This window comes from Lissotriton vulgaris, chromosome 5, assembly GCF_964263255.1.
Source record: "Lissotriton vulgaris chromosome 5, aLisVul1.2, whole genome shotgun sequence".
NCBI classification, from domain to species: Eukaryota; Metazoa; Chordata; class Amphibia; order Caudata; family Salamandridae; genus Lissotriton; species Lissotriton vulgaris.
Window position 1 is genome coordinate 44,054,148 of NC_141693.1, and position 19,758 is coordinate 44,073,905.

At 44.2% G+C, this 19,758-nt stretch overlaps 1 protein-coding gene across 3 annotated transcripts in view; it reads right to left on the bottom strand.

Moving 5' to 3' along the window:
• Positions 1–19,758, bottom strand: part of LOC147710091 (E3 ubiquitin-protein ligase TRIM39-like) — a 370,919-nt gene that overhangs the window by 152,854 nt on the left and 198,307 nt on the right. For all 3 annotated transcript variants that reach the window (XM_086920792.1, XM_086920791.1, XM_086920793.1), the window contains one exon: positions 487–507. In XM_086920792.1, the coding sequence (XP_086776918.1) occupies positions 487–507 (21 nt within the window). The remainder of the gene's footprint in view (positions 1–486; positions 508–19,758) is intronic.

Here is a 19,758-nt window from a genome sequence, read left to right on the forward strand (position 1 = left end):
GTAGATTATAAAAATGTTTCAAATATGTGTAACAAACAAAACGTTATTGCTGTAAACCTCAAATTTCATTTGGAAATTCTTTCTTTAGATGTACTATCATTTGTAAATTCTTTTCCTAGATATGTCTGCTCAAATAGCAAAGAAATGATTTTTGAACATGAAAATGGTCATTTATGAATATTTTGAAGATGGAGTTGAATAGTCTAAATTGAGTAAAAACCCTTGGTGTGTGTCTTAGTGTTTGGTGTTGCGGTGCAGAGTGGGACTTGCTTTTCACACTGTTTAGGGGACTTATGGTTTTGTGTAAAGGAAACACAGTTCAGCTAATAGTCCCTGTGCATCACAAAATAGAGTTCTCAACTTCATCAAAAGCAAATGATGCACGACAAGCAGTAACAATATACAGACACGCTGTTTAACATACATACTCTTACTTAAGTAGATGTGTCCTTGCCCTCACCCTTGTTTCAATGCAATTTCACATACCTTTTTCTTTCAGAAGAGTGTCTGAAAAAAGGATGACAAATGTGTTACTTCTGCAGATTAAATACTTCATTGCTAAAAATGTAAAGGGCAAACTTTCAAGAGTTCTTTCATGCTTATGGCAACCGTGGTCGGGTGAAATTCTCACAATTCAAGCTATTCACAAAAATTGTTAAAAAATGATGAGATTGAAAATGCCAACCACAATGAGCATTCAACAGTCAGGATTGAACAGAACAGATGTATCTGCATTTTGAACACTACAAGACCTACAACCATGTGCACCATCTTAGAGGCTGTGTAAAATCTTTGAGTCTGTGCCCACATTTAGCTTACATGATGCCTTCATAATGGGGTGCAGAAAATATATTTTTAAATAAAGTCACATATTACTACTTTAAATCATAAGCATGGGACCATCCCTTTATCATCGATCTGTCTCTGCCTCATTCTTCTATTTCTTTCTTATTTATGCCGTAACCATAGGTAATGCTTATGTCCACTCACATCGACAGCAATAAGGTATAACCCGTGGCCCAAGCCTACATTGCTCAGATGTGTTTGTTGTGGAATTCTGGTATATTTCAGGTGCTTGTCAATGAAGAAAAGGAAATGGATGCTGTTCAGCCACCTACCCTTGTACGAATCCTACACTAAGATTTTATTATGCTTACTTGAACTGAAAAGAAATGCTAAAATTAAAGTCAGTACAAAAATGTAAATCTTCAGCTACTAGGTATCAGGGTAGCTAAGTAATACAGCAGCACTATCTAATTCTGAAAGGAAGAAGCCTGATTGGGGTTTCTGCTTATGCCATTCTAGAAACGGGAGAATGACAAATCAAGTCAAGTCAAATTAGCTTTATGCAATATCAAGTATCAAAAGCATTCTGCACTCATACATTATAGTATGAGTGTACATTTAAAAGTTACATTGAGTTAAAACACAATAAAATCTTGCTATACATGACAATTTAATAAATAGACAACTCTTTTTTTAAAAGAATAAAAATATATATGTTACTAATAGGTATGGCTCACAATTACTAATTAATCGCTAGTAGCGTGAGGAACACAATCCTATGCCTGGCCTTACTCCAATAACCATGAGTTGGATACTACTTATTGGGCTTTATTGCTTATCACTTTTGTTCGAACAATCCAGGCACAGCCCAGAAACTTGGCAACTCCACATACAAGCAGAGACATAGATGAATCAGTTCTCGGAATACGTAGGGCAACTAGATGGTTTGTAGTACCTAATTGACTGCATATATAAGCAGGGCAGGCAAATAGTAGGTGAGCTACAGTTTCTTGCTGAGCGTCAGAGCAAGTATTTTTCAAAACAACAAGTGGTCCTGAGCATACAAGAATAAGGAATAATGATAGCGTCACAGCAAGGGCAGTTTGGTAAAGTGCGTTTTGGTGAGTCCCATTCGGCAGATATAGTGTTTAAATCTAAACTGCATATACAGTGCCTTGTCTCTAGGCGTCCTAATAAAATATAAATATAGTTCAAAGGATCTGGCCAATTTATGTTGCAGAAACTCCTCGGTTAATCTCCCGAGCTTTGGATTGTGTAAATCCTATTGGTTGACCCAGTTCCAATAGATCCTTTTAAGTTCATTCTTGGACGGCGGGAGCTGGTTTACACAGGCTTCGCCTAGACCCAGGTTTATCAACATATTCCTTAGATCCCTGAGCCATTTGACCCTTTTATTGGTATCTAGTGTAATGAGCTCAGTAAGGCCAGTCGCATAGCTGATGAGTTCTGGGGTGCGCCTTAATCCTACCCAAAATAATAGGGGGCAATTCTAGCCATATCGCTAAAGGGGCGAGTGCCCATGTCATAGAATAGAGGCTTAAGTGGTGTGCTAATAGGGAGAGATACAAAGTCTCTAAAGAATTTATTTTCTGATCTACCAATCTCTTCGTTTTTTCCAAAACCCCAGAGTTCTGCACCGTACATTGCTGAACTCACAGCCTTTCCTTCGTAAACTGCAATGGCTGGGGCTACCAGTCTGCTTGAAGATGAGCGTTGGTCTTTACCAATAGCTCCCGACACCTGCTTGTGATTGAGTAACATTTTGTCCAAGTGGGACCGCCATTGCATATTATCGGAAAGCCTGATACCCAGATAGTCGAATGTGTGGACTCTCTCTAATGAAGATCCATCTAGAGTAAGTTTGCTTCTAAAGCGTTTTCCTGGGTTAAAATCCATAAACTTTGTCTTAGAAGTATTTATCGTTAGGCCCCTTAAGCTGCAAAACAATTGGAAGCGGCTGAGAGGTTTCTGGAGTCCTACTAGGGTTTTCGACATAAGAAAAGTATTGTCGGCAAACACAGAGAGTTGGTATTTTTTTTTCCTCCTGCCAGGGTTGGGGCATCAGTTGGGTATTCTCTTAAAAAACTAACCACTCCATTCACATAAAGTGAAAAGAGGGTAGGAGCCAACACACAGCCCTGGCGGACCCCCCTGTTAACTGGTATCCTCTCTGTGGTTTGTCCCTGCTCTCCCCATCTGACTCGGGCATAAATATCCTCATGGAGCCGTATTAAAAAGTTTAAGATATAGGAAGGGATGTCATTTTCTTGGAGCACTACCCATAGCTTTTCACGAAGGACTAAATCAAACGTGGTCTTAAGATCAATAAAAGCAAGGTAGAGGCTTCCCTTGCCAATTATGACCACTTTCCAATAAAGGAGAAGTAGTCTAAATACCTGATCCACCGTGCTAGTGCATTTCCTAAAACCCGCTTGGTAATTGGAGAGAATACCCTCATCCTCCATCCAGTTCTGAATCCTATTTAAAAGGGCTCTGCCGACCACTTTCTGAGTAACATCAATTAGGCTAATAGGCCTATAGTTAGCAGGGTCCTGGCAGTCTCCCTTTTTAAATATAGGTACGAGCTCTGCCCCTTCCAAGAATTTGGGACTTAAGGTCCCTTTAATATAAAATTAATTAGGAGCAAAATATAATGGGCCCACTTCTGCGGCCCTGCAAGAATTACATCACCTGGGATGCCATTGGATCCAGCTGCCTTTGCAGGAATGATACAATTTATTGCCACCTCAATTTCTTTCAATTGGAAGAGATTGGTGGCTTCAATAGCTAGTGGGACCTGTGTCTGCTTTTGATGGAGTTGTGTGGGGACAGTCATCCGCTTCCATGTACAATTGAGGGAAATGATCCTGCCAAGCCAAAATGGTAATGTGATTAGGGATTACAATGTTATCTCTCCTTTCTCCCTTTGTGTTTAAATCCCAAAAGGAGGTGGAGTCCCTTGCACTGCACGCATCTTTTAAATCCTGCCAGTTGGCATCATCCCAACTGAGTTTTGCCTGTTTCAAGGATTGGATATCCTCCATCCTCGCTGTTCAGACCTTAGAGGGATTTTTATCTTTTACTGCTGCAACTAATGCCTGCCTTTTTCCTCTACATGACTTTGTGTACCATGTATGGGGACATTTTGTTGGTCTCTTTTTGTGTCCATTACTTGATCGAGCAAGGAAATAAGCACCAATCTGGCCAATTGTTTCTAGATATATTGTAGGCACCGTCTCCCTCCCCCGGACTTCAGAGGATGCTGCCTCGAGTTCAGCTGTCTTTAACAGTAAGATTGAAGAAATGTTATTGAGTTTCAAATCTTGCCCCGCGACCTTCGACCACCTTAAACACCTACCACAATTCAGGGGAATTAACTCCTTATGGTAAGAAAAAGGGGTCACACCTACATTTGTTATAGATGGGGACCACAGGTTCTTAAGTTTAAGCATTAATGGATTATGGTCGCTATCAACGGTTTGACCCACTTCCATATCTATAACATCGGACCAAAGATTCAAGTCCACCAAAATATAATCAATACAGGAAGGACATGTAAGTTTGTTGAAAATGTTAGACCCCCGGATGTCTGATGGAGTTCTACCATTCTCAGCTCTAAGACCATACTCTATTGTTAGAGCATTTATTTGGATTACGATCTGGGTCCTTTTTTTTTTATAGGAGGCAAGTATAAAGGTGGCATTTCCCAATTACTATCCTCATCCATAATCCCTAGGAAGTCTTCACTACTTAGTGGCTCATATGTACAGTTAAAATCGCCAGCCACAATGACTTTGGAGAGAGGGAGGCAATTACTTAGTTCTTCTTCCAGGTGTGCTAGGATGGGTGAGGACTTGCCATCCTCTGTCCCTCTAATATAAACATTAAAGAGCTCCAATATTTCTCCTCCCTTCGTGTCCTTTATTGTTAACTACATAATATCTGAAGATGAGGTGTTATGTAGGGAGACCGTCCAGCCCAGGTCTAATCTAATCCATGCAACCAATCCTCCTGAAGGCTGCCCCTTACCTATAGACACTGCCGGAGCATAGAAAGTGTTCTAACCAGATTTATGTAAAGGAATTATGCTCCAAGTCTCCTGGAATAGGCATATGTCTAATGCGTTCACATACTCGTTCCACTGGGGCAATAGCAGTTTTTTTTTAGCCCTGCTATATTCCAGGACTGGATTTTTAAATGAGATTGATCTTCTGGGGTTGAACTTACTATTTCCTTTTGAATAACACTTACTGGTGGGATAATATCAAAATGTACTGGGGATGACACAGACTTAGTCAAAACAGAAGAGCGACTACAGATGGAATAACTGCTCCTCTTCCCTGCTTTTGAGAGTTCTTGATGAAGTCAATCGTTTATATCTAGGCTTCACTCAATCCCATTTGCCACTAAAGCGGGATCCCACCTTCTATCTTGTATATTTATAATGGGAAAACACCTTAACTGTATGAGGGAAGAGTCAGGAGAAGATGTTCGGAACTCTAATGCTATGAGGTATTCCGCCAACATGGGATTAGCCACTGTCAGTTCAATATTATCCAATGCGGAATTGGGCATGGTGCATCTTCTTGCTCTAATCATGTCCTCCCTATAATGGAGCGACACCCACGAACGTGGCAAATCCAATGAATAGATTTATTGATTAATGGTTCGCCACTTTCAATCCCCTTACCTCCGTAAGTTTAGGGACGTTAACCATAAAAACTATATTTGGAGGCATGTTCTGGTCCATAGCATTTCTTAACTCTGGTGTTCTTAAAGGACCAGGCGGATCAGACGTCAGAATTCTGGGTTGCTTATCTAATGTGGCTTGTTTGTTTGCTAGGGAGGTTGGTCTATGGGAACTCTCGTAGATGGTATGATGTATATTGGGGATATGCTGTTGTAAACTTCCTTTGCCACTAAATGGCTCCTCCTGACAAATCATTACAATGTCTGATATTTTCAGGGATACAGTCGAACTCCAGCCCCTCTTTCATTGATGAGTAACACACTCAAAAACACTAAGAAACAGGACGTGTATATAAAAATATTTATTTTAAACTTATCACTCAATTCATAAACTCTGAATGTTAACAATACAGACTATAAAAAGAAATGTAGTAAATACTGTCATGGTGAGATGAAACAGCAGGAACAATTCTAACATGGATGTTGAGTCCTTATCACCCTAACTCCCTCTTACTTTTTTGAGGTGATATGCTAAATTTGCTAGAGCAGGAAAGAGTGAGTCTCTTCTTGAGTTTCTAAGATGGTTCACACAACATGACTTTGTTATGGAATTGCAAGTTAGCTATTTCCTTTCACAGCCTAGCAACTTGTGCAAGGCTGAAACATAAACAGTGACAGATAAGGCAACTTATCCCCAGTGAGACCTCCAATTGAGGTTTGTGCTGCAATCCTGCATTACTTTTGCTTCGAAAGCCAATAGCTGAATTTCAGATGTTCGTGATATCTCAACATTGGTCAATAAAAATGCAAGCTAAGCAAATTAGTTTGTCTTTCACTATTAACGTAAAGGGAAAAAGGAATGGTTAAAAAATAAAAAGTTAATAGCTGCCCTTTGGCACAATTTTCTTCATTTTATCTCCAAAAAGTAGGGAACAGTCTCTTTTTTTTTGCACTGGAAGGTATTTATGCATTTCTACTTTTTCCTAATCAATGATGATGTTGTCATGAAATATTCTTGAAATCCAAGTGTTAATGCCAGTTGATAGTAAGTACTTGGCTGAATGACATAGGAATGGCCTATAAATTGACCTTTTACTCTTGATTCAGTAATCGCTAATGGGGTGGATGTGCATATGCAGTGGAACAGATCATCAATGTCCAGAAAACCCAGCCAATCTGATGTCTCCTCCTTTGAAAATAAGGTTATCTACAATAACAACCCTTTTATAAATATTGTGAAGAAATATCTAAGATACATTGATGATGCCTTTTTGAATTGACACGGTTCCGTGGATGAACCTTTGGATTTCCATCTGTGGTTGAATTGACAAAACAATAACTTTCAATTTACTATAGACTACCATAACCAGTCAATAAGCTTTCTTGATTTAAATATTAGTTATGACTCAGGATCTTTATCACTTAGTCTATATACAAAACCTACAGCTAGGAACACACTTTTGAAATACACGAGTTATCATCTTCATAATCTGAAAGATAATCTCTCTTTTGGGCAGTTTTTGAGGATCAAACGCAACTATATCTAAAAGAAAGACAATTTCAAAAAGGCTAAAAATCCTCAAGTCCCAATTGGTTTTGAGGGATTATCCTAACCGTCTTGTGAAACACTCACTCAAATGCCCCTGGTACTACGATTGTGATGGCTTGCTCAAAGTAAAAGAACATCAGGGATCCGATCAAAGAGACCAACTTGTGTGACCACATTTGGAACAGAATCCAAGAGAATAAAAAAGATTATATTAAAAATGTAATACAGAAAGTGGACACACAGAGAGATAAACAATTGTTTGCATTTAAAAAAATCTAAGAGATCATCTGGTCAGAGCTTACAACAATTGTCAACCTAATTCATTACAACAGCTTTGGGGCTTGACACCTGTAGTGGGTCATTATCCAAGTGGCCATTGTACAGCTTGCGCTACAACATCAGTAGTGAAAACATGTATGCTTAATGATAAAAAGTGGATTTTGAAACATCATTCAAACTGTCTGTCAAAGAATGTAATGTATTGCATTGAATGTCTGTGTTCACTGTACTAAATGGAAAAAACAACAGAAGAAGTTAAGAAACATATAATTCAACACCAATCGCGTATACATTGTAAAATAATTACTGCACCCCCAGTTGAACATTACATGAGTATGGCTCAGGCCCGAATTAAATTAAATTGTTTGTACTAGAGTCGGTTAAATGTTCTAGACGTAGATGTGATATTGATCGCCTGCTCACACTGAAGGAAAACAGGTGGATCAGGTCAGCCAAAACCTACGCAGTATTGAGGAACCTGAATTGGTGAGTACCTTAAAGTGCCCTTGTGCTTTTTTGTTTTCCACTAGCATGTATGTTCAGGCCATTGAGAAAAATATCTCCTTATATGAGATCTGGAGCTCTTGTTGTGTATGTTTAGTTTTAGTTTCATTTATCATTATTATTATTATTGTTTTATTATTGTTCTAATTGGATGTCCAGTGGGCCATTTATTGTCTGTAGTGATAAACTGTGAATTATATCTTTGGTCCCAAGTCAAAATGGCACCCATTTTTAGTTCCGCTCTAGTGTGTCCGTGAAGATTTTTTGCTGCTTCGTTTATAGATGCAGTACTTTTTTGGAATCTCTGTATTAACAGTAAATGTTAGGAGTTTTGTGTGAACATAGTTTTTTGGGAGACCACCACACACTGGTTGGTATAATACGCTGGTAATATCAAGATGGCGGACTCTTTTGTGCGGCCGGCACACGTGACCTACTAATTGTGCACGCTAACCGAGTCGATTAATATTAGGCTTGTAGAAGCACAATGTGTGCTGGTCATATGAAGTAGTTGGACGCCGTAAGCCATTTGTTTGTTTGAATTAAATCGAGTAAGTACATACCGCCCTAGATGCCAACTTTATCAGTTATTAGAAGCTGGTCTTTGATTGCATTACATCCAATTAGCAACATGTGGTCACTTTATGTTTGTTGTTATAATTTGTAGAAGAGATGACTGTAATTTCCTTGAAGTCGGGTAAGGACACAGAATCAATAATTTTCCATGAGTCTTCCTAGCTCATTCGGTGGCAGTTCACTTTGACTGATTTTAGTTCTTCTATTTTTCGTTTGTTGTTTTTGTTTATTATTGGACAATTAGAATCATTGGAATCTCATTGAATCTTCATAAGAAGGCAGCAAGGTATACTGTTTCAATAGATTTTTGGGTATGATGTACTAGGTCAAACTTGCTCTATGTGGTGTTTAACACGAATAGACACTCATAGTGTTTGTTTTTGTTTTTTTAGAATATGCTGGTAGTATTGTGGATACACGGTTTGGTATTATGGTCACTGATGGTTCTTTTTGTGAGCAGATGATACATTAGATCATGGATGTATTGATTAGTTTCTTTTGTTAGTATTTTCAGAAGTCATCATCTTTTGTGCAACACTGTGTCCTGAGGAGGGTCTTGCGGACCCATAAGGCTTTTAAGGACTGACACGTCGACAAAACAACCTTATTTCTTTTGAATATCATGATGTGAACATTCTCTATCTGATGTAAATATTCGATGTTTGGAGTGTCTGGGCTATTATATTTACTGTCCATACTATTTTGAAAACAGGTGATTACACTTCCTGCTATCCCATTACAAAATTGAGAAACTCAATGGGATTGTTTTGGTAGTGGCAGTGTTGCGACATATATTTGTCTATTTGTATTTTGTGTATATATTGTTTATAATTATGAGTGTTCTGTAAGATGAATGAAATATAATATGAATGAAGTAAAGACATTTATATTTGAATACATCCTTGAATGTAATCTTCCTTCTTTAAAGGTTTGGATCACATCATTGACCTTGAGTAAAAATCAATCTTGGTTCTGATATAAACAATTCCTCAAGGGATATTTTGTATATAAAATTATATTTTACACAATTCCTTGGGTATGATTGGGTTGCCCTATTTTGTTAATATAGTGAGTCCATGCTCATGCACTTTGGGATATATAGGTAAGGCGGGATGCGAATTTAGGGTAAGGTTCCGTAAACAGAAATTGGCTAAACACAATAATAAGATTCCTGCCCCTCTTAAACAACATTGGGCGCAACTTGAACATTCTGAAAATTGCTTCAAATTAACTATTTTGGAGGCGATCCATCAGATTAGAGGAAGTGAAGACAACAGATATCAGAAGAAAAGGGAAGTGTACAGGATGTTTACTTTGGGGACACACAAGGAAGGCCTTAAGTGGTAGCCGCAGCCCATACAGGTAAGAGCAGTAGGGTGGTGCTTTTTTATAGACGCTGACGATTTTTTTATTAAAACAGCAGTTAGTTTCCTGGGCAATTTCTGGAAGCATTACCTCAATGCGCTGTCCTTAAATACCTCAATCCTCAATGGGATGCGCTGCTGCTTGCAGCTGTGCGCTGATTGTTACCGTAATTTTAATTTGCTGATTGCAAGCTCGATTGATGTGGAGGGAGCTCATTGGCCGCGACACTTGCTAGGGATTCCCCACTTCTGGTAGAAGGAGGTGAGCGGTCTAGCGCTCCGACCTCCTTCTCTTCCTTATTACCCTATGCAATCCACGACGCACAGCGGACACGCTTCAAAAGCCGGGGCAGGAAGGACACGCGCTGGATGCGCTGCTGCTTGCGGCTGTGCGGTGATTGTTACTGTAATTTTAAAATCTTTGTTCTTTGTGCCTACCACCACTAAAGCTGACTAAGAGCTGTGTGTGCTGTTTTACACTTTCCCCGCGATTGTTATCGTAATTTTAAAATCTTTTATTTCTTTATGCCTACCATCACTACAGCTGACTAAGAGCTGTATGTGCTGTTATAACCTTCCCTGCATTTCTCCTCTTACCCTCCGTGTGTGTGGCTGTGCCGCGGCACTCCCTGGTCCACCACAAGCTGATTGCAAGCTCGATTGATGTGGAGGGAGCCCATTGGCCGCGACACTTGCTAGGGATTCCCCACTTTCGGTAGAAGGAGGTGAGCGGTCTAGTGCTCCGACCTCCTTCTCTTCCTTATTACCCTATGCAATCCACGACGCGCAGCGGACACGCGCAGCGGGTGCGCCGATGGCACGCCAAAGGCGCACCTAAGGCAAGCCCGTCTGCACCCGTCCATGCACGGCCGGGACCAGGGGCCAGTCCCCCTGCTGCGCGGATATCCACTAGGGTGTATTCGGCTGAGGAGATGTTTGCCTTACGCGGAAGAGTGCCCCCTCCTAAGCTTACGCTTGCCTCAGACAACTATGTATGCCCCAGCTCACTGGAACCCTCCCCCCTATCTCTGCTGCTGCCACGCTGTCTTCTAGTGACCTCAACTTGGTCCCATCGTTAACCAACCTGCCCTCAGACAGCTCGGGTGTCAAACTCGACTGCCTGTCCATCTGGTATCTCAACACCCGATCGTTGGTTAAACACCAGGTTGAGATATTTTATCTTCTAGATGCAGCAAAGCCAGACATACTTTTGCTGTCTGAAACTTGGCCTACAGAAGAGTCCTCTCCTGACATCTTGGCAGCCGTCCCTGACGGCTACTATGTCCTTCAGGCCAATCGCGCCCGAAGCAAAATGGGAGGAGGGGTGGCAGCCATCATCTCCCATTCCTACAAATCCAAATCCCTCACAATGTTTCTGATACCCTCTGCTGATTATATCATTTTTAAACTTGAGTTGGATACCCTCCCTCTTACTTTTGCTTTATTCTACCGCCCCCCTGGTCACTCGCCCAGCTTTCTGCATCACTTTGGCAGCATGATAGCTGAACTGGCAGTTAACTACGCCAGGATCCTCGTTATTGGGGACTTCAACTTCAGGCCTAACGCTCTGGACGAAAGCGCCCTTTCTAGGGAGTACACAGACCTGCTAGCCGGTCTCAACTTTCTCCAGTTCATCCATGCACCTACTCATGTCAAGGGACACACCCTTGACCAGATCTGGTCACTAAACCAGGACATCCTTAACGTACAGATCTCCCCATGTGCTTGGTCGGACCATTTCTTTTTCTCTTTCACGGTCCCCAAGCCCCCAACAACCACAGCGTGCCCTTGCAACCCCCCTTTAACTCGTAACTGGGGCCGAGTCAACCTCCCCTCACTCTGTCTCTCGCTGACTACAACGATCCCCCCTTTGATTGGGGAGACTGGTCTTCCCTTGTCCGTCAATGCTCAGGCTGATAACATCCACACCTGGTTGGCAGACGCCCGGGACACATTCGCCCCACTAAAGAAACTCCGGTCTAAACGCCCCCACAACGCCCAACGTTGGTTTACTAAAAATCTTTCTGATATGAAACTTACCCTTCGGCAAGCTGAGCGTAAGTGGAGGGCCGACTACTGGCATTGCAAGAAGTTGGTCTTTCTGGCAGCCTTGAAAGAATACAAATCAGCCATTTTTTCGGCGACAACAGAGTATTTCTCGCAGAAAATCCTCAATTCCTCCAATAAATCTAGGGAGATCTTTACGATAGTCAATGAACTTGCTAAACATGACCGGATCACGATGACCCCTGTGTTCTCCCAGCCCCTCTGACACTCCCTCAATAATTACTTTGTTGAGAAGATTGATCCTATTAAAGCTAGCATTTCTAACCCTGACCCAGGATTTGACACAGGCTGCCCCCCAATAAACTCAATCCCTCTGCTGAACTTCCCTCCTATCACCATGGACAGCCTCCCCCCGCTCCTCTGCAGAGTTCGCTCTGGCTCTCCTTCTGACAGTTCCCCTGCCCATATTACTCAGAAGATTTTTCTCGACCTCCCTGAAGTCCCCCTCTCCTTGCTGAACAACTCCCTTTGCCAGGGCATAGTTCCCAGTTCTTTCAAATCGGCCATTGTTACACCTATCCTGAAAAAACCTGGGGCTGACCCAGCCACCCTTAGTAACTATCGGCCGATTTCCCTGCTCCCCTTTCTGGGGAAACTACTGGAGGCCCATGTTTCCAGCTGCCTGGGCACCTTTATTGAAAGCTCAGACTTTTTGGACCAGCACCAGGCAGGATTCAGACCCCAGCACTCAACCGAGTCGGTCATGGTGGCAGTCCACGACAAACTTAGGAAAGGGGCGGACCAGAACATCTCTCAGGCCTTGGTGCTCCTTGATTTGTCGCCGGCGTTCGATACCGTTGACCATTCCATCCTTATTCAGCGGATCAAGAACGCCGGCATCAGGGGCACACCGCTTAGATGGCTTGCTTCATTTTTGCAAGACCGTAAGCAAGCAGTTCGTCTTGGCTCCTTCATGTCCAAGGCGAAGGACCTGACTTGTGGGGTCCACCAAGGCTCCTCCCTTTCCCCCTTGCTATTTAACCTTTACATCCTCCCACTGATCGCCAAACTCAGGGAGAAACCTGTGGTTATTTTCAATTATGCAGATGACATGCGGCTCATCTTCAATATTGATTCTTCCCCCTCCTCAGTGGCGAATTTCCAGAACACTATGACCCTTATCAGCTGCTGGATGAGGGACAATCAGCTCAGGCTTAACCCAGACAAGACTGAGCTGGTGCTCACTGGTCACCCGAATATTCCTTGGAACCCTAGTTTCTGGCTGCACACGCTGGGCGGCGCACCCTGCCCGGCGAGTTCGGTTAAGAGTCTTGGTGTTACCATCAGTAAGGATCTGTCTATGAAACCTCAAATTAAATCAGTGATGTCGGCCTGCTTTTTCTATCTGCGCCGCATCAAGAAGATTAGCAGATTCCTTACCCATGATGCCCTCGTCCACGTCATACTGGGTCTAGTAGTGTCCCGCATTGATTATGCAAATTCTCTCTATATCGGGATCCCCCTTTACCAGTACCATCAACTCCAACTGGCTAAAAACCAGCCCGCCAGACTTGTCTTTCGGCAGTGTAGGTCTTGTTCTGTGAAACCGCTTCTGAGAAGCTTACACTGGCTTCCTGTTGTTCAGCGGAGTCTTTTCAAGGTGGGCTGTATGACCTACCTAGCCCTCAAAAACCAAGGCCCCTCCTTCATTGCCGCTTTGCTCCACCGTTACACCCCCTCCCGAGCACTCCGGTCGGCGGGCCTCAATTTGCTTTCCACTTGCCTGTTCAAGCGTAAAAAGCTTGTGGGCTTAAGAGTTGCTTCACAAGCCCACCACCTCTGGAACTCCCTCCCACCTGACCTTCGCCTCATCCCTTCCTACCAGGTGTTCAGGAAAGCCCTGAAGACGTGGTTATTCGCACAAGCATTTGATTAGAATCTTTCTGCTCCGCTGTTAGCTCCAGTCTGCCCCAAAGCGCCAAGAAACCGTTGGTGAACGTGCGCTGTATAAATTCTTTTTTCATTCATTCGTTCAATGAGCTCCTGATTCAAACCTTGTCGTAATAAACAATACCAATTACCAATTCTGCTTAAGTTCAACTCTTGTGCTGCTTTCAGAATTATTCTTTCCCTCTCAATGATTATTTTATACTTGTTCGTAAGGAAACAAAGTGTCTGTCTAAAACTTAACCTGAGATTGCCCCTCTGAAGTGCACAATGTGATACAAATACCTCCCATAATATAAGAATGGTACCGTTGTAGGAATCTCCAAGTTTACGGAATCCTAGCCTATTATGGGACTGCAATACATTTTGTGAAACCTGGAGACCCCACAACTCACAGTCTTTAAGGGGAATAAATTGGTGGCACAGTGGAATATTGTAAGCTTTATGGATCCGTTGATTGCGGTTAGCCATATTGTTCACCACCTTATACCTTGTTCTTTTGGGTAGCTTCGCAGTACGCAGAAATGCTGGTAACTTAATTTCAGTTTATGCTAGCATCAGATTAAAAAATATGTTGTCAAATTTCGAGGTAGGAACCATCAGCTACGTTAATAAGCTCATCAATGCAGCTTGATAATAGATAGATAAATGAGTGAAGGCAAGTCCTCCCTGCTCCACGTCTAGTTGAAGAATAGAAGCTTGTTCCTGGGCTTTTTTTGTCCATACAACCTGCCATAGAGTTTTGTTTACTTTGTTAAAATAAAAAAACAGTATTTTTAAGGGGAGATTAAAAAAACAGAGTATCAGCAGAGGAAGAATTGACATCTTCACTAAAGAGACTAGGCCTACTATTGTCAGAGGTAATAGCGACAATTTTTCTAAACATTTTTAATTTTATTGAGCGTTTTTATGTAGTTTAATTAAAACAGTTGAGAGAAATCTGTGTTGACAAATAAGCCCAGATATCTAATAGGTCTTAATGGCCGAACTTTTAACCCTTAAGGAAGATTGACCTCAGGTGAATTAAAAAGGAGGAGCTCCATTTTGGACTTGTTGAACTATTATTCCCCATAATCTGTAAATGCTTGAATTTCCCCAAGCGCGAACTGGATATTTGCCTTATCTGGGTTCAGATATGAAATCATCTGCAAAGAGCTTAATTTTTGTCGTCCCTGGTAGAGGGGCCAGAATTGACGTTTTAACTCGTATTTTTATTGCCAATGGCTCGATGAAGAGGGAAAATAAAAGGGGCGAAAGGGGACAGCCCTGCCTGGTCCCCTGTCATATCCTTACTTTCCAGAATCAGATTATCAATGCGTAGAAGGATTTCAACATTTGAGAGCTTTATGCAAGAAGCCACTAAGGTCCCTGATATTGATGCCAAAAAAACTATTTCCAAACTTGAACTGGGATAGATGAACTACTGTGTACAATGCCACTATATTAATAGAAATACCATCACACTCCCCTTTTTCATGTTGGAGATTGTGTACACAAAAACAAATTAATATGTGATAAGTAGAAGCACAAGTTAATTACCTTCGGTAAAAATATATCTTTAAGAAACATAAGTTAGTTATAGATCCCTTACCTTAGAATTGCCCTCAGGCTCAGCCTGGATCTGGAAAGTTTTTTTGTCAGCAGTACCCCTGCACGTCGAAAGGTGGTGACGGTCAGCTCCGCGATCATTGTTGGCATCGTGATCGCCGAGATGATATTGTGGCAGCTGCTTAGACGCCACCCTTGTGTGCTGACGTCAGTTCCGTACACAACTTTCCACGTCAGTAGCACTGAGCCATACAAGACACTGACCACTGGTGCACAATACTAGGGCCCTGAAAAGGAGATACCTTAACCCTAGAAATCAGTTTGCTGAACGGGGAGGATGCGTGGGGCGGTAAGGAATCTATAAGTAACTTATGTTTCTTACAAAAATATCGTTACCAAAGGTGAGTAACTTGTGCATCTGAAAGAAACATGTTAGTTATAGATTCCTTACCTTAGAATAGATACCCGAGCAATACCAACCCTGGAGGTGGGTCTGCAAACCAAGTTCACACCAGAAAGTCCTGGAGAACAGAATGGCCAAAGAAGCCGTCTCTCCGGACTTAGCTGTCCAGGCAGTAGTGTTTAGTGAATGTGTGCAGTGATGCCCACGTAGCTGCCTGAAAGATGTCATTAAGGGGAACTTCACCTCACAGAGAAGTGGTAGCTGCCGTCGCCCTGGTAGAATAGGCTCCTAACCCCACTGGATGCTCCTTCTTAGCCAAAGAGAAACAAGCCTTGATGGCACAAGACAACCCATCGAGAAATGGTCTGCTTGTGCACTGCCTGAAATTTCATGGCGCCCACGAAGCCAACAAAGAGTAGGTCATCCACCCGGAATTGTTTCGTGCGATCCAAGTAATATGAAAGCTCACATTTTGGATGCAGACGGTGGAGTTGCTCTTCTTCTTTTGAAGGGTGCAGAGGTGGAAAGAAGGTGGGCAAAGTGATGGTTTGGCCAATGTGAAAAGAAGTGACCACCTTTGGCAGGAAGGACAGACCGGTCCGAAGGACAACCTTGTCTGGATGAACAGCAGGAAAAGGAGGTTTTGAGGAGAGAGCCTGTAGCTCACTCACCCTGCGTAGAGAGGTGATGGCAACGAGAAAGGCAGTTTTTAGTGTCAAAAGTCTAAAAAGACAGTTTTGTAGCGGCTCAAAGGGAGCACACATAAGGTAGGTAAGAACTAAGTTCAAGTCCCACTGAGGCATTACGAATGGAATAGGAGGAAAGAGATGAGTAATGCCCTTAAGAAAGTGATATACAACAGGGTACTTGAAAAGAGAAGGCTGATCAGTAAGCCTAAGAAAGGCTGAAACGGCCGAGAGGTAGCCCTTTAGGGTGTCCAGAGCAGATCCCTGCTGGGCCAAAGAAAGGAGGAACAAGAGAACCTCAGAAATAGGGGCAGAAAGGGGATCCACAGCCTCTGCTGTGCACCATGCCACAAATTTGTTCTATCGGCAGGCGTATACCGTTTTTTGTGGAGGGACGCCTGGCCAAGATCGCATCACAGACTTCAGGGGGAAGGTCAAAAGCTGTCATCTGTCGCCGCTCAATCTCCACGCAAGGAGGTGGAGGCTGGACAGGTTAGGGTGGAGGACTGTCCCCTGCTGCTGCGTCAGAAGATCTGCCCGAAGAAGCAGTAGAGTCGGGCGATCAATGGCCATGTTCAAGAGCTCGGGATGCCAGACTCTCTATGCCCAGTCTGGAGCCACAAGGATGACTTGGGCCCAGTCACACTTGATCTACTTCAGCACACTGGGCAGAAGTGGTATAGGCGGAAAGGCGTATAAAGACCACAACTCCACTTGTGACGAAAAGTGTCACTGAGCGAGTGCCGCCTCGGAAATTCCAACGCGCAGAATTGCTGACATTGCGCGTTCTCTTTGGAGGTGAATAGATCTAACCAAGGCTCTCCCCACTGTCGAAAGAGACCTTGCACCGCCTCCTAATTCAGAAGCCATGCGTGAGACATTATGCACCTGCGGCTGAGTTCGTCCGCCCTGGTGTTCAGTGAACCTGTCTGGTGATGAACTACCAGGGCAATGCCCTGATGTTCCAGCCATATCCAGGACGGAGGGCCTCTTGACAGAGGGTCCATGGACCCCACCCTACCTTGTCTGTTACCGTACCATATGCGGCGGTGTTGTCTGTGAACACCTGAACTACTCTTCCCCGGACAGAGGGAAGGAATGCCTTGAGTGCAAGACGAATCGCCCGAAGCTCCAGAAGGTTGATATGGAGCCCGGACTCCGCTGGAGACCAGAGTCCTCTGATCTCCACATCCCCCATGTGGCCGTCCCGTGCCAGAAGTAATGCATCACTCACCACTGTGAACTCTGGTTGGGGAAGGAAGAGGGGTCTGACGATGATCCAATCCTGGTTCGTGAGCCACCATTGCAGTTGGTGTGCAGTGTCCTCTGAGTTCTGGACGTAATTGGACAGGTTTCCCTGATGGTCTGCCCACTGGAACTTCAGGTCCCACTGCAGAGCCTGCATCTCCCATCTGGCATTATCTACCAGCAGGATGCAGGAGGCCATCAGACCCAGCAGCCAGAGGGTCAGTCTGACCAAAACCTGGGATAGAGGCTGAAAGATCAGAATCATAGCCCGAATATCCCAGACTCGCTGCTCATGAGGATAAACCAGAAACTGCGTCGTGTCCAGAACCCGACCAATGAAAAGGAGCTTCTGAGAGGGAGTCAGATATGACTTTGGCACGTTGATGGAGTACCCCAGTGAATGAAGGAGGTCGGATGTAGTCTGGAGGTGGCAAGCCCGCCTTCAACAACCAGTCATTGAGATAGGGGAAGACTGGAACCCCTGATCTGCGCAGAGGAGCTGCGACCACCGCCAACACTTTTGTGAACACCCGAGGGACACTGATAAGGCCAAAGGGGAGCACAGTAAACTTAAAATGCTTGTGGCCTACTGTGAACCACAGGTAGCGCCGGTGGCCGGCAGGATAGGGATGTGAAAGTAAGCGTCCTGCAAGTCTAATGCTACCATCCAGTCTCCACGGTTGAGGGCAGACAGGACTTGAGCGAGGGTCAACATTTTGAACTTCTCCTTCCGTAGGAAGCGGTTGACATTCCTGAGATCCAAGATAGGACGCAGGCCCTTGTCCTTCTTGGGCACCAGAAAGTAGTGGGAATAACAACCACAACCTACTTTTGGGGCAGGAACGCACTCAAGGGCTCCCTTGGCCAAGAGAGCCGCAACTTCCTATTGGAGAAGTGCCAGATGATCCCCTGACAAGCAATGGTACTGGGGTGGCATGGCTGGAGGGGTGGTCTCGAAGGGGAGGGAGTAGCCCCTTCAGACTATCTGCAAAACGGACCTGTCCAACGTTCTGGTGCACCAGTGGGGGAGGTGATGGCGGATCCTGCCTCCCACTGGCGTCTGATGGGCCTGAAAGGTCAGACTAGGAGGGCTTGAAGGCTGCTGCAGGGGGGAAGTGGTAAACTGGCCCGCCCGCTGGCCCCCAGAACCACGTTGGTTGTTCCCAAGTCCCCGGCCACGTTGGGGATGAACAGCGAGTGCTGGCCTGGAAAAGGGACGTGTTGGGGCACCCCTTCCGTTGCCACGAAGGGGGTAAAAAGCAGACTGTGCGCGACATGTGGTGGAGAGGTTGAAACGCGTTGCCAGTGTGCTTGTCACCAAACAGGCGATGGCCATCAAAGGGCTTGTCCATGAGAGAGTTCTGGACATCCCCTGAAAAGCCAGTCGATAACAACCAGGCGTGACGGCGAAGCACCACCGACGTTGAAATGGTCCAACCCAGTGAGTCGGCAGTGTCCAGTCCACAACGAATCATAAACTTTGCTGCTTCTCTCCCTTCTGCCACAGTACGGCAGAGTACGGCCCGGGCCTCCTAGGGATACTGGGCAGAACTTGCACCACTGTATCTCACATGGAGTGGGAATAATGGCCCAACAAACATGCAGTGTTTGCAGACTGTAGTCCTAAGCTGGAGGGAGAAATCATCTTCTTCCCAAGCTGATCCAGCTTCTTGGATTCCCTATCAGGTGGTGCATTAGGGAATGCGCCTTTGGAACTTGAGGCTTGGACAGCCAAGCTCTCACGGTGGGATGTTGGCAGAGGAAATTGGGGTCGCCTGGAGCCGGGTGGTGGAGTCGGGCAATTAATCCTATCCACAAGAGCCCCTGTGTTGGGCCAGGACCAGGTGCTCAAAAGTATGTTGGTGATGGCATCATTGAACAAAAGTATTGACTTGGAAGAGCTCACTGACGGCTGAAGCACCTCTGTCAGGGGGTTTGTCCTGACTGCCACAGTAGGAAGTTCGAGGGTTAGGGCTTCGGCCGCCCTATGCAACACTGCAGGATAACACGCTCCTTCCTCTGTAGCCACGGTAGGAGGAGACACCATGCCAAGGTCTGGAGATGTATCTAGACCAATGGCTTCCCCAAGTTCCTCTCTCCAGTCCTGTTCATCCACGATCTGGTCAGATAAGGGAACACCATAACCCTCCC